Here is a 14,194-nt window from a genome sequence, read left to right as displayed (position 1 = left end):
TGCACAAGAGCCAAGATATGTCTGAATTAGAAAAGCAAATAGTTGTGGGTCAATTGTTACTTATTTCTTTGCTCATTACATTCATGCACACATTTCACACTTACTTCCTGCTACTGTGTGCCATGATGCCCCATTTATAGTTCCATCTTCTTTCGCAAAGTCATCTGTGTGGCACACTCTTCTATTTGCATCTGTCATTAGACGGTGGGTGGAAGCATAAGAGAATGCAATCCAACGGAAAACATGATCATCTGGCGTGGCAGAGTACTCGTGAACTTTTGTGCTAAACCTTGTCATGTCGAATGGATATGTCACAACCAATTCTCCTCCTTGTATATTTCCACCCAACACAAATGGAAACTTTTCCATCCACGCAATCACTGCTCGTGTCTCAACAGCAACCTGTAAAATTAATTATTTTCAATCAGAATTACATTTAATATTTGGCGCAGAGTAAGAAAAAGACATGCAGCTTTCATTGACACCAGATATCAAGACTATCTATTTTCCCTAGTAGTGGATACATACTCTAAGGACTTGGGTAAGTTCAGGTGTCATTAAACTTCTCAACACCCCCCCACCACCACCTTGCCCAAAAAAGGTAGGAATCCATCAATTTCTTAAATTATATTTTAAAGATTAATTTTGCTGATGTACTAGTAAATCGGTCTAGCTTTGTTCTTCATCGATAATCTGTAAATATAAAACAAAATAAAATATATATACAGTTTGATAATGACTCATAATATGTATTTAATAGACTTTGTCCAACTCTGATACAAAGACAATTCAAACAAAACTTTATAGCAGGCAATGTTTAAAGCCAAGACATGAGTTCTTCACTAAATGGAATAAGCAAGTTGAGGGGTTTAATATTTTCTGCGCTACTGACTCAAATTTTCAGTATTATTTGTAATGGTTGTGGTATGGTTAAAGTTAAAATTGTTTAGAAAAAACATAAATTAGCTCCATCAAGTATAGATTTTCAAATTTGTTACACTTCAACTCCGAAAATCCAAGTTGCAGTTTGCAGTCTCATTATAACCAACATGGTGATACTTGTACCCACCAGTGAGTTGACCACTGACCCTGATGGAACTGGAAAGTGGGTGAGGGTGTGAGGGAAGGTGGTGGTGGGCAAAGGGGGTTCAGCTCACTTGGATATTCAATAATGGGTTAGGAGCATAACTCCTGTGCATCTTGGGAGTAAGTTATTGTGGTGGGGGAGGCAGAGATGAAGCTTGTTGCTGTAGGCTGTAAAAGAATCACAGAACCATAGAAAAATTATGGCACAGAAGGAGGCCATTCAGCCCATCGTGTCTGCATCGGCCAAAGAAACTAGCTGCCCAATCTAATCCCACTTTCCAGCACCTGGTCCATAGCCTTGCTGGCTACAACACTTCAGGTGCATGTCCAGATACCTTGTCAAAGAATTGAGTGTTTCTGCCTCTACCACCATTCCTGACAGTGAATTCCAGACAGCCACCACCCTCTGGGTGAAAAAGCCTTTTCTCATGACCCCTCTAATCCTTCTAAGCCAACATCTAATTCCAGGAGGCACAGCAGGTACGCGTTATGTGTGTCAAAATGTTCAAATCCAGTGGTCTGTAACCTTTGGATTCTGTGTGGCTTCTCCAGATTTTATCGTGGCTTCTACTTCATATTCTAGTAGCTCGTGAGGAAGGACTCAGGTGAGTGGTGGAAAAAGGTGAGGCCACAAGTTTCCAGATGCTGATCTACACATCCTTCTTGACGAGATCCACCAGAGGAGAGGTTGCCTGCTGAACTCGCAGGGAAGGAGGTTCCAAAGTCATGTGGAGGGAGAGGATAGTGGCACATAGTGCCACATACCTCACCCTCAGCCTAGCCACAATTGGTCCTTCTCAGAACGTAGCTGTCATTAGACAACTAGAGTTGTTATCTCTGGGTTGTTGCCCGTGCCACGTGATAGCGAAGCGAGGAATAGGGAGAGAGAGGAGTTGAACACGTGGCTGCAGGGATGGTGCAGGAGGGAGGGTTTTGGTTTCCTGGATAATTGGGGCTCTTTCTGGGGTAGGTGGGACCTCTACAAACAGGATGGTCTTCACCTGAACCAGAGGGGTACCAATATCCTGGGGGGGAGGTTTGCCAGTGCTCTTCGGGGGGGTTTAAACTAATTCAGCAGGGGAATGGGAACCTAAATTGTAGTGCCAGTGTACAGGATGTTGAGAGTAGTGAGGTCAGGGATATGGTTACAAGGACGCAAGAGGGCACTGGCAAGCAAGAACCTGGTTTAAAGTGTGTCTATTTCAACGCCAGGAGCATCCGGAATAAGGTGGGTGAGCTTGCAGCATGGGTTGGTACCTGGGATCTCGATGTAGTGGCCATTTCGGAGACATGGGTAGAGCAGGGGCAGGAATGGATGTTGCAGATTCCGGGATTTAGATGTTTCAGTAAGAACAGAGAAGATGGTAAAAGAGGGGGGGGTGTGGCATTGTTAATCAAGGAGAGTATTACAGCGACAGAAAGGACGTTTGAGGACTCGGCTACTGAGGTAGTATGGGCTGAGGTTAGAAACAGGAGAGGTGAGGTTACCCTGTTGGGAGTCTTTTATAAACCTCCGAATAGTTCCAGAGATGTAGAGGAAAGGATAGCGAAGATGATTCTCGACAGGGGTGAGAGTAACAGGGTAGTTGTTATGGGGGACTTTAACTTTCCAAATATCGACTGGAAATACTATAGGTCGAGTACTTTAGATGGGTCAGTTTTTGTCCAGTGTGTGCAGGAGGGTTTTCTGACACAGTATGTAGACAGGCCAACCAGGGGCGATGCCACATTGGATTTGGTACTGGGAAATGAACCCGGCCAGGTGTTAGATTTAGATGTAGGTGAGCACTTTGGTGATAGTGATCACAATTCGGTTAGGTTTACCTTAGCGATGGGCAGGGACAGGTATATACCGCAGGGCAAGAATTATAACTGGGGGAAAGGAAATTATGATGCGATTAGGCAAGATTTAGGATGCGTAGGATGGGGAAGGAAACTGCAGGGGATGGGAACAATCGAAATGTGGAGCTTATTCAAGGAGCAGCTACTGCGTGTCCTTGATAAGTATGTACCTGTGAGGCAGGGAGGAAGTTATCGTGCGAGGGAGCCGTGGTTTACTAAAGAAGTTGAAGCGCTTGTCAAGAGGAAGAAGAAGGCTTATGTTAGGATGAGACGTGAAGGCTCAGTTAGGGCGCTTGAGAGCTACAAGCTAGCCAGGAAGGATCTAAAGGGAGAGCTAAGAAGAGCAAGGAGAGGACACGAGAAGTCATTGGTGGATCGGATCAGGGAAAACCCTAAGGCTTTCTATAGGTATATCAGGAATAAAAGAATGACTAGAGTTAGATTAGGGCCAATCAAGGATAGTAGTGGGAAGTTGTGTGTGGAATCAGAGGAGATAGGGGAAGTGTTAAATGAATATTTTGCGTCAGTATTTACAGTAGAGAAAGAAAATGTTGTTGAGAATATTGAGATTCAGGCTACGAGGCTAGATGGGATTGAGGTTCACAAGGAGGAGGTGTTAGCAATTTTGGAAAGTGTGAAAATAGATAAGTCCCCTGGGCCAGATGGGATTTATCCTAGGATTCTCTGGGAAGCTAGGGAGGAGATTGCAGAGCCCTTGTCCTTGATCTTTATGTCGTCATTGTCGACAGGAATAGTGCCGGAAGACTGGAGGATTGCAAATGTTGTCCCCTTGTTCAAGAAGGGGAGTAGAGACAGCCCTGGTAATTATAGACCTGTGAGCCTTACTTCGGTTGTGGGTAAAATGTTGGAAAAGGTTATAAGAGACAGGATTTATAATCATCTTGAAAAGAATAAGTACATTAGAGATAGTCAGCACGGTTTTGTGACGGGTAGGTCGTGCCTCACAAACCTTATTGAGTTTTTCGAGAAGGTGACCAAACAGGTGGATGAGGGTAAAGCAGTGGATGTGGTGTATATGGATTTCAGTAAGGCGTTTGATAAGGTTCCCCACGGTAGGCTATTGCAGAAAATACGCAAGTATGGGGTTGAAGGTGATTTAGAGCTTTGGATCAGAAATTGGCTAGCTGAAAGAAGACAGAGGGTGGTGGTTGATGGCAAATGTTCATCCTGGAGTTTAGTTACTAGTGGTGTACCGCAAGGATCTGTTTTGGGGCCACTGCTGTTTGTCATTTTTATAAATGACTTGGAAGAGGGTGTAGAAGGGTGGGTTAGTAAATTTGCAGATGACACTAAGGTCGGTGGAGTTGTGGATAGTGCCGAAGGATGTTGTCGGGTACAGAGAGACATAGATAGGCTGCAGAGCTGGGCTGAGAGATGGCAAATGGAGTTTAATGAGGAAAAGTGTGAGGTGATTCACTTTGGAAGGAGTAACAGGAATGCAGAGTACTGGGCTAATGGGAGGATTCTTGGTACTGTAGATGAACAGAGAGATCTTGGTGTCCAGGTGCATAAATCCCTGAAGGTTGCTAACCAGGTTAATAGGGCTGTTAAGAAGGCATATGGTGTGTTAGCTTTTATTAGTAGGGGGGTCGAGTTTCGGAGCCACGAGGTCATGCTGCAGCTGTACAAAACTCTGGTGAGACCGCACCTGGAGTATTGCGTGCAGTTCTGGTCACCGCATTATAGGAAGGATGTGGAAGCTATGGAAAGGGTGCAGAGGAGATTTACTAGGATGTTGCCTGGTATGGAGGGAAGGTCTTACGAGGAAAGGCTGAGGGACTTGAGGTTGTTTTCGTTGGAGAGAAGGAGGAGGAGAGGTGACTTAATAGAGACATATAAGATAATCAGAGGGTTAGATAGGGTGGATAGTGAGCGTCTTTTTCCTCGGATGGTGATGGCAAACACGAGGGGACATAGCTTCAAGTTGAGGGGTGATAGATATCGGACAGATGTGAGAGGTAGTTTCTTTACTCAGAGAGTAGTAAGGGCGTGGAACGCCCTGCCTGCAGCAGTAGTAGATTCGCCAACTTTAAGGGCATTTAAGTGGACATTGGATAGACACATGGATGAAAATGGAATAGTGTAGGTCAGATGGTTTCACAGGGCGGCGCAACATCGAGGGCCGAAGGGCCTGTACTGCGCTGTAATGTTCTAAATTCTAAATTCTAAATTCTAAACTACTTCTCATGCCACTGACCTATCTGTGATACTTAGATGCAACATTAGGATAAGTATTCGAAATGCACACCCAAACACCCAGTGGAAACAGTGATAAGAAGTAGGTTGGAACACTTATTGTAAAATAAAAATTATATTGCATTTTTAGTTAGATTTGTTGCTTGATGATATAATTAGGTCACATGAGTTGTAACATGCCATTTTTGTGAATGGGGGCAAGAAAGACAGATATTTATATATGAAATGGTTGAAATTAGTCGAATCCTGGGGAGATGTTGTGATGGAATGTAGCTAATCTGTGGAGAATGTATTACTAATGAGCTCCCCATGAATGTCGCTGGCAGCTGACACATAAGAGTGCTGCAAGTGCTGATCCACCTGATGCTCAGGTGCAGGCTCCTCAGCATCAGGGCCACTCCCTCTCAGGAATCCATGTGCAATTATTTCTGAATTGTGAAGTAGTGAAGGGCACAGGAATCAAACACAATACCAGAGACCTGTTTGAGAGCATACTGCAGTGCCTCTCCAGATCAATCAATGCAGTAAAACCTCACCTTCAGGCCCTCTATAGCCTTCTCACTCACTTTACTCACTTTGGGCCTTACTGTAGCAATGTTCTGGTTCATTTGGCAGTCAAAGGCTTTCAGAATTTTTGTCCTTTTATTGTGACATTTCCTCTTAATTGTGCCCATCCATTTGACTTATGCAGAGATTTCCTCTGGGAGCCCGCATGCACTTTGGATACATTCAAATTGCTCCTGAAGTTATGCAATTGAGTTGACCTAGAAACTATTTTCATTTAAGTCAGTCTAAAACCCACTAATTGCCATTCCGGCAGTGATAACACCAAAGGGGAACAACTAGAGAGTCCATATAGGTAGCTGGCATATAAAATGGAAAAATTCACTGCTGCAATAGGGAAATTCTTCTAAGGTTTGGTTAAACACAACATAAAAAAATGATAATAATGTTACAATAAATGGATTATGCTCTCATGTGGATAGAGAGGTGTATGACTGAACAGTAAATGGTACTTATCGGTCAATGTTTGATTTATTCTGGGAATTCTTGCCATTTTATTATTTTGTTCTATGAATATAAAGATGAACAACTGCTGGATTAAACTTTTGCATTTGGCATTTTCCTAAGCAGAGTGCACCTAGGTCAGATTATTTGCCAAGAAAAAAGTGAGGGTTCTCGAATGTGAATTGGACTTTATAAACACCATTTCATTGCTGACGTTGGCATGTGCACCCATGTGGATTTTCGCAGCTGACCCATCTGTTTTACATTTACTTGGTAGCTCAATTCTTACTGAGCTTGCTTACAATCTACATTAAATGTTTTCTCAAAGTACAGCCAGTAGTTAGATTGAGTGCTAGGAAAGGGCTTTTGTTAATTAAACCATGAAGGATTATTCAAACAAATCAGGGATAGAAGACAAGCTGCCAGGACCACATACCCAACAATGGATTTTAAGGAGGGAAAAAAGATGTCCTGCCTATCTGAACCTGTGTTTTCCCCCTTTATTAGCAAAAACTTGAGAAGCTAGGGAGTAAATGGGTGCACTGACATGTCTCATCCATTTACTCCCTATTTTGTTTGCTTTTGCTCTATGACCTTCTGGCCAGTTATTCTCAGTGACCTTGTCCTACCAACACCTTTACTTTTGTTATTTAAAAAGGGAGGTAGAGAGAAAGCAGGGAATTATAGACCAGTCAGCCTGACATCAGTAGTGGGGAAAATTCTAGAGTCCATTATCAAGGATTTTATAGCAGAGCACTTGGAGAACCGTGTTAGAATCGGACAGAGTCAGCATGGATTTACGAAAGGGAAATCATGCTTGACAAATCTACTAGAATTGTTTGAGGATGTAACTAGTAGAGTTGACGAGGGGGAGCCAGTGGATGTGGTTTATTTGGACTTTCAGAAGGCTTTCGACAAAGTCCCACATAAGAGATTAGTGTGTAAAATTAAAGCGCATGGGATTGGGGGTAGTGTATTGAGATGAATAGAAAATTGGTTGGCAGACAGGAAACAAAGAGTAGGGATAAATGGGTCTTTTTCCGAATGGCAGGCAGTGACTAGTGGGGTACCGCAGGGATTGGTGCTGGGACCCCAGCTATTCACAATACATATTAATGATTTAGATGAGGGAACTAAATGTAATATCTCCAAATTTGCAGATGACACAAAACTGGGTGGGAGGGTGAGTTGTGAGGAGGATGCAGTGAGACTTCAGGGTGATTTGGACAAGTTGAGTGAGTGGGCAAATGCATGGCACATGCAGTATAATGTGGATAAATGTGAGGTTATCCACTTTGGTAGCAAAAACAGGAAGGCAGATTTTATCTGAATGGCTATAAACTGAGAGAGGGGAATATGCAATGAGACCTGGGTGTTCTCCTACACCAGTCGCTGAAGGTAAGCATGCAGATCCAACAGGTAAAAAAGGCAAATGGTATGTTGGCCTTCATAGCGAGAGGATTCGAATACAGGAGCAGGGATGTCTTGCTGCAATTATACAGGGCCTTGGTGAGGCCACATCTGGAATACAGTGGGCAGTTTTGGTCTCCTTATCTCAGGAAGGATGTTTTTGCTATAGAGGGAGTGCAGCGAAGGTTTACCAGACTGATTCCTGGGATGGCGGGACTGACGTATGAGGAGGGATTGAGTTGGTTAGGATTATATTCGCTGGAGTTCAAAAGAGTGAGGGGGGATCTCATAGAAACCTGTAAAATTCTAACAGGACTTGACAGGATAGATGCAGGAAGGATGTTCCCGATGGTGGGGGAGTCCAGAACCAGGGGTCATAGTCTAAGGATATGGGTAAACCTTTCAGGACTGAGATGAGAAGAAATTTCTTCAGCCAAAGAGTGGTGAACCTCTGGAATTCGCTACCACAGAAAGCAATTGAGGCCAAAATATTGTATATTTTCAAGAAAGAGTTAGATATAGCTCTTGGGTTTAAAGGGATCAAAGGATATGGGGCAAAAGCGGGAACAGGTTACTGAGTTGGATGATCAGCCATGATCATAATGAATGGCAGAGCAGGTTCAAAGGGCCGAATGGCCTACTCCTGCTCCTATTTTCTATGTTTCTATGTTATCTCTTGCCCCACCCCCGCATTATTTGCTTAAAACATATTACATTTCTAACCTTTGATGGTTCCGATGAAGGGTCACTGACCTGAAACATTAACTCTGCTTCTCACTCCACAGATGCTGCCAGACCAGCTGAGTATTTCCAGCATTTCTTGTTTTATTCCCCGTCACTCTAATCTTTCAGAAGCCTAACACCATGGATGTGGTTTATTTGGACTTCCAAAGGAAAATGAGGCAACAAGTTCATGCTTGCCAGCTCATGAGGATGAGGTTGTACTAGTTCAGGAAACATTAATAATGACAAGCATAGAGACTGTAAACAGACTCGCTATCTAACATGTCAGCTCTCTAAGGAGTTTAATCCTAAATTAATCTCACCAATTTATATCAAACTCAGATGCTAATCTCAACTGTAAATTTAATAATTAGCAAGCAGTTAATTACTGAATTACTATGACATAACTGTCCTTGTAATCTGTTACTTATTTGTAAATTACCTCTACTAAATGTGCAAACTCAGTACTTAAGTGCTGATAACTGATGCTAAGGTTAATAAATAATGTTGTTGTCTGCCTTCTTCTTTTATCATTGGCAAGAAAGGGTTACTGATTCACATAGTAGCTTGTGTGGATCCTGATGGGAGGTAGTGGTGTAAATGCTAATATAATTCAAACTGGTTTTGACATGCCAAATTTGAACATCATTAACTCGCAGGCATCAACTTGGTGGTAAACCTCAGATGGTTCCTTGATGAGATCATAAGATCATAAGATCATAAGAACTAGGAGCAGGAGTAGGTTGTCCGGCCCCACGAGCCTGCTCCGCCATTCAATAAGATCATGGCTGATCTTTTCGTGGACTCAGATCCACTTACCCGCATTCTCACCGTATCCCTTAATTCCTTTATTGTTCAAAAAGATATCTACCTTAACTTTAAAAACGTTTACTGAAGAAGCGTCAACTACTTCACTGGGCAAGGAATTCCATAGATTAACAACCCTCTGGGTGAATAAGTTCCTTCTTAATTCAGTCCTAAATCTGCTCCCTCTAATCTTGAGGCTATGCCCTCTTGTCCTAGCTTCACCTGCCAGTGGAAACATCCTCTCTACTTGTATCTTATCTATTCCCTTCATAATTTTATATGTTTCTATAAGATCCCCCCTCATTCTTCTGAATTCCAATGAATATAATCCCAATCTACTCAGTCTCTCCTCATAAGCCAACCCCCTCAACTCCGGAATCAACCTAGTGAACCTCCTCTGCACCCTCTCCAGTGCCAGTACATCCTTTCTCAAGTAAGGAGACCAAAACTGCACACAGTACTCCAGGTGCGGCCTCACCAGTACCTTATACAGCTGCAACATAACCTCTCTGCTTTTCAACTCAATCCCTTTAGCAATGAAGGACAAAATTCCATTTGCCTTCCTAATTACTTGCTGTACCTGCAGACTAACCTTCTGCGATTCATGCACAAGGACACCCAGGTCCCTCTGCATAGCAGCATGCTGCAACTTTTTACCATTCAAGTAATAATCCTTTTTCCTGTTACTCCTACCGAAATGAATGACTTAATGAGGAGTTTAGATGAAGGAGTTAAGAATTTGGCTATGCTATTAGTGAATTTTCTTATCAGTGTATCAATCCCAGTGTTCCTACAATCTCCAAATAGGTAAACAAAGAAGGTCTCCTTCCATAAGGCCACTGTCATAATAATCCAGTTTAGAGGCAGCAGCAGCCTTGCTTTAATTATTTGCTATCAAATCCCAAATTGATCATTTTATCCTTTACCTCTTACATTATATTTTCCAGGTACAGATACCTCTAAGAAGCTGTTGGAATGACCTGTTTCTGAACTTCGCTTTTGTATATGGACATTTTAAGGAGAGGAATATCAATCATTTTCAGCTTCTCACGGTCTGCAAGATTCTCCACCCTTCAAAGCTGATTCAGTTGCAGATCTTGTCAGACAAACACGATTGGCTTATTTCAATAGGAAGCAGGTTAAATTGACCCATTTTGCCATAATATGTGTTTGCAATCTGCCTACGTTCTAAGGAATGGACAAGAACGCCTCCTTACCTCCCTCCCACTCCCAGCTGCTTCACATTTTGAAGTTCCTGTAACAGATTGTGGCATAGTCATTTGGATTCTCTGTTAATACTCAGACTTTCAGGTTTGTGATTCATTATCTTTATCCTTGTGCTTGTCACTTGTCATCAGCATGTATTGATTAACCCCAAGGATCCCTATTTGTTTCCATCTTTCCAAACAATTAAATTGTTTATAACCAAGTTTCACAGCGTCACCATAAATGACGATTTTCTGACTGGCAGTCAAGGAAGCCTCCTTCCTGCAATCCTCACAGTTTCATCATCATCATCTGTGGCCAAACTGGATCACTGTTTCGATCTCAGAGGATTCTGTTATTAATGAGGAAATCGTTAATCTTACATTCGCAGCAAAGAAGTATTTCACTACACTGTGTTATAACTTAATCATTAAGGATTGATTGACTTGGCAGTTCTCAGATTTGTAGTCAGATTCTACTAGTTTCTCCTGCATTCTCAGGTTCCGTGAGAGCATCCTATTTGTCTTCAAACAATTCTCAAGTCACATTCTTCTGCACTAATTTCAGTATTCCCTGCAGTCATAACCATTCCATAATCCTTATAGTTAACTCCTTTGGCATACTTAATATACCTCATATGGGATAGGACTATCCCTTTAATGCTATGCATAATTTGATTACTACTACTCGCTTATAAATTTATCTGCTATTTAGTTTCTCTGATAACACTAAGCTGGACGTAAAAGTTGGCATCCGCACTTACTGAAGATATTTGAACTTTGTTTTCATCTAGTTTCTTTTGGCGATAAGATTCTCTTAACTTGGTAGTGAGGATTAAAAAGGATAATGCCAATGTCACAATGTCGGATGAGGTAGAAGATTAATTGGGTAGGATTAAAATATATTACAGGTGGTTCTTTAAAGGTTGGCAGAGCTCAAAATAGAAGAGCCACCCAGTCCAGATGGGATGCATCCTAGCCCTTCTTCTAGGCTCTGATATTCTATGATTCAATGAAACATCTTGTTTTTAGATTAGAGATACAGCACTGAAACAGGCCCTTCGGCCCACCGGGTCTGTGCCGAACATCAACAACCCATTTATACTAATCCTACACTAATCCCATATTCCTACCAAACATCCCCACCTGTCCCTATATTTCCCTACCACCTACCTATACTAGTGACAATTTATAATGGCCAATTTACCTATCAACCTGCAAGTCTTTTGGCTTGTGGGAGGAAACCGGAGCACCCAGAGGAAACCCACGCAGACACAGGGAGAACTTGCAAACTCCACACAGGCAGTACCCGGAATTGAACCCGGGTCCCTGGAGCTGTGAGGCTGCGGTGCTAACCACTGCACCACTGTGACACCTCTTAATTTTCACTTACGGCAAATATCTATCTAAACCACATTTTCTTCTTTTTGGGACACAATTGCATAGTTCTTCTCCATTTGAAAGGTGTCAGGATTGATTGTCTGTCTGTTCTCATTGTTCTAAAAGATAGCCAGACTCAAAACTATTAAATTCTGGATTATGTAAATACTTTCTGGTACTATTTCCACATTCAATTAGCATTACACCTGGGATGACTTTGTCTCCAGAATTGACAGATTAGGAAGCAGGTTTCAACGACCTTGATTTGACAAGGTGCCACATAAAAGGTTATTGTGCAAAGTAGGAGCTCATGGTGTAGGGAGAAACATATTAACATGGACAGAAGATTGGCTGGCTGGCAGAAAACAGAAAGTATGCATAAATGGGTCCTTTTCTGATTGGCAGGATGTGATGAGTGGAGTCCCACGGGGTCTGTGATAGGGCCTCAACTTTTTAAAATTTATATCAATGACTTGGATGAGGGGAGTGATGGCTTGGTAGCGAAATTTGCAGATGACACAAAGATAGGTAGGAAAGTATGTTGTGAAGAGGACATAAGGAGGTTGCAGACCAATATAGATAGGATTAGTATAATGTGGGAAAATGTGAAGCTGTTCACTTTGGCAGGAAGAATGAAAAAGCAGAGTATTACTTAAACAGAGAACAACTGCAGAATTCTGAGGAGAAGAGGGATCTAGGTGTTCTAGTGCATGAGTCACAAACAGTATATGGGTACAACAAGTCATAAAGAAGGCTAATGAAATGCTATCCTTTATTACAAGATGAATTGAAAATAAAAGTAAGGATATTATGCTTCAGTTGTGTAGGGCATTGGGGAGACCACATCTCAAATACTGTGTGCAATTTTGGTCTCCTTATCTAAGGAAGGATGTAAATGTGTTGGAGGCGGTTCAGAGGAGGTTTACTAGATTGATACCTGGAATAAGCGGGTTGTCTTATGAGAAAAGGTTGGACAGACTGGGCTTATTTTCACTGGAGATTAGAAGAGTGAGGGGCGACTTGATTGAAATATATAAGATCCTGAACGGTTTTGACAAGGTGGATGTGGAAAGGATGTTTCCTCTTATAGGTGAGTCCAGAACTAGGGGGCACTGTTTTAAAACTAGGGGCCAATCTTTTAGGACAGAGATGAGGAGAATTTCTTTTCTCTTAGAGGGTTGTGCAACTTTGGAACTCTCTGCCTCAGAAGGCGGTGAAGGCAGGGTGACTGAATATTTTTAACGAGAAGGTAGATAGATTCTTGTTATGAAGGGAATCAAAGGTTATCGGGGGTAGATGGGAGTGTGGAATTCCAGACACAAACAGATCAGCCATGATCTTATTGAATGGCGGAGCAGGCTCGTGGGGCCGAATGGCCTACTTCTGCTCCTAATTCATACGTTCGTATGCATGATGGTTGTCAACTGGAAAAGTTCTGAAGCCTTTCACAATTGGTTATGGATATCAGTCATCCAAAAGAGTTTTATTTTTCAGAAGGGGTTAGAATTTTGTAAACAAGGTTCTGTTTAAATCAGAGATGAATAGCCATTCCTACTTGTTCCTAAAGTGACCTGGACTGGACATAGTTTTGTTATTGTCTTTATTAGCTACTCTTTTTTCTTACAAATTCCGTCAAAAAATATCTATGTCAAACTGAAGCTGTATTCCAAATCTTGACCTAAATAAGTATATGCTCTGCCATCCAGTGAGAGCGACTGCTGAGGAAAACCTTAGTGGTAGATTTTCACTTCAGGTAGTTTTCAGCTCGGCACTGGATGGTGTAGCTGGATTTCCAGATCAATGCCATCAGTGAAAGGCCCAAACCATTGTGGTGGTTGAGCCTCATTTAAATTTCACTGGAACTCTTCCTATGCATTCCCAGTGGTAACAGGCAGCCCAGCCAATGCAAGGGCAGGACTTCCGACAAATACAGTGCCATTTTATAGAGTGAAAGCAAGGTGTCCTTTCAGTCTCTGGCAAGTGTTGCTGTTATATGTGGAGTCCACCTATGGTTCCAAATCATTGTATGAAGTTGGGTTTGTCTACCAGCAGCAAGTGAACCCTATATGTAATACTTTTAATAAATTATAGATAGCACTATTGGTCCTGACAGAATATCTAAGGTAAAACCCAAACATGGAACAGATAGCTTGTACATGCAGATAAGCAGCATACTGGCGGTGAGGAGAAATGCTAAGTTATCCTTTTTTGTTTACTTTACTTAAGATATATTACTAGGTTAAAATAGCATTTTTTAGCAATACCATTACTCTACAGTTTCTATGTGATGGTAAATTAAATGTCCTATGTTAAATAGGTTGTAATTAGATTTATTCCTTTGTCATGACTTTGAACAATTTGGATGATTGCCTTTTCACACTCTGTGCTCTGCAAAGCTGCTCGATATCTAGTCAGCTAAAGCCAACGATGAAGCAAAATAGTGTTTAACCAAGCTTATTGATCACAGATGCAGAAAACCACATCTGCTCACAAAACTTATGAATATATCATTGACA

The 14,194-nt window shown here is 41.9% G+C and overlaps 1 protein-coding gene across 1 annotated transcript in view; it reads right to left on the bottom strand.

Moving 5' to 3' along the window:
* cpxm2 (carboxypeptidase X (M14 family), member 2) overlaps window positions 1-14,194 on the bottom strand; it is a 226,790-nt gene that overhangs the window by 62,511 nt on the left and 150,085 nt on the right. Inside the window, exon 11 of the mRNA XM_068052810.1 lies at window positions 105-402. Coding sequence (XP_067908911.1) covers window positions 105-402 — 298 coding nt within the window. The remainder of the gene's footprint in view (window positions 1-104; window positions 403-14,194) is intronic.

The sequence above is a fragment of the Heterodontus francisci genome, chromosome 20 (assembly GCF_036365525.1).
Source record: "Heterodontus francisci isolate sHetFra1 chromosome 20, sHetFra1.hap1, whole genome shotgun sequence".
Lineage (NCBI taxonomy): Eukaryota > Metazoa > Chordata > Chondrichthyes > Heterodontiformes > Heterodontidae > Heterodontus > Heterodontus francisci.
This window is presented reverse-complemented; position numbering and strand designations above follow the sequence as displayed.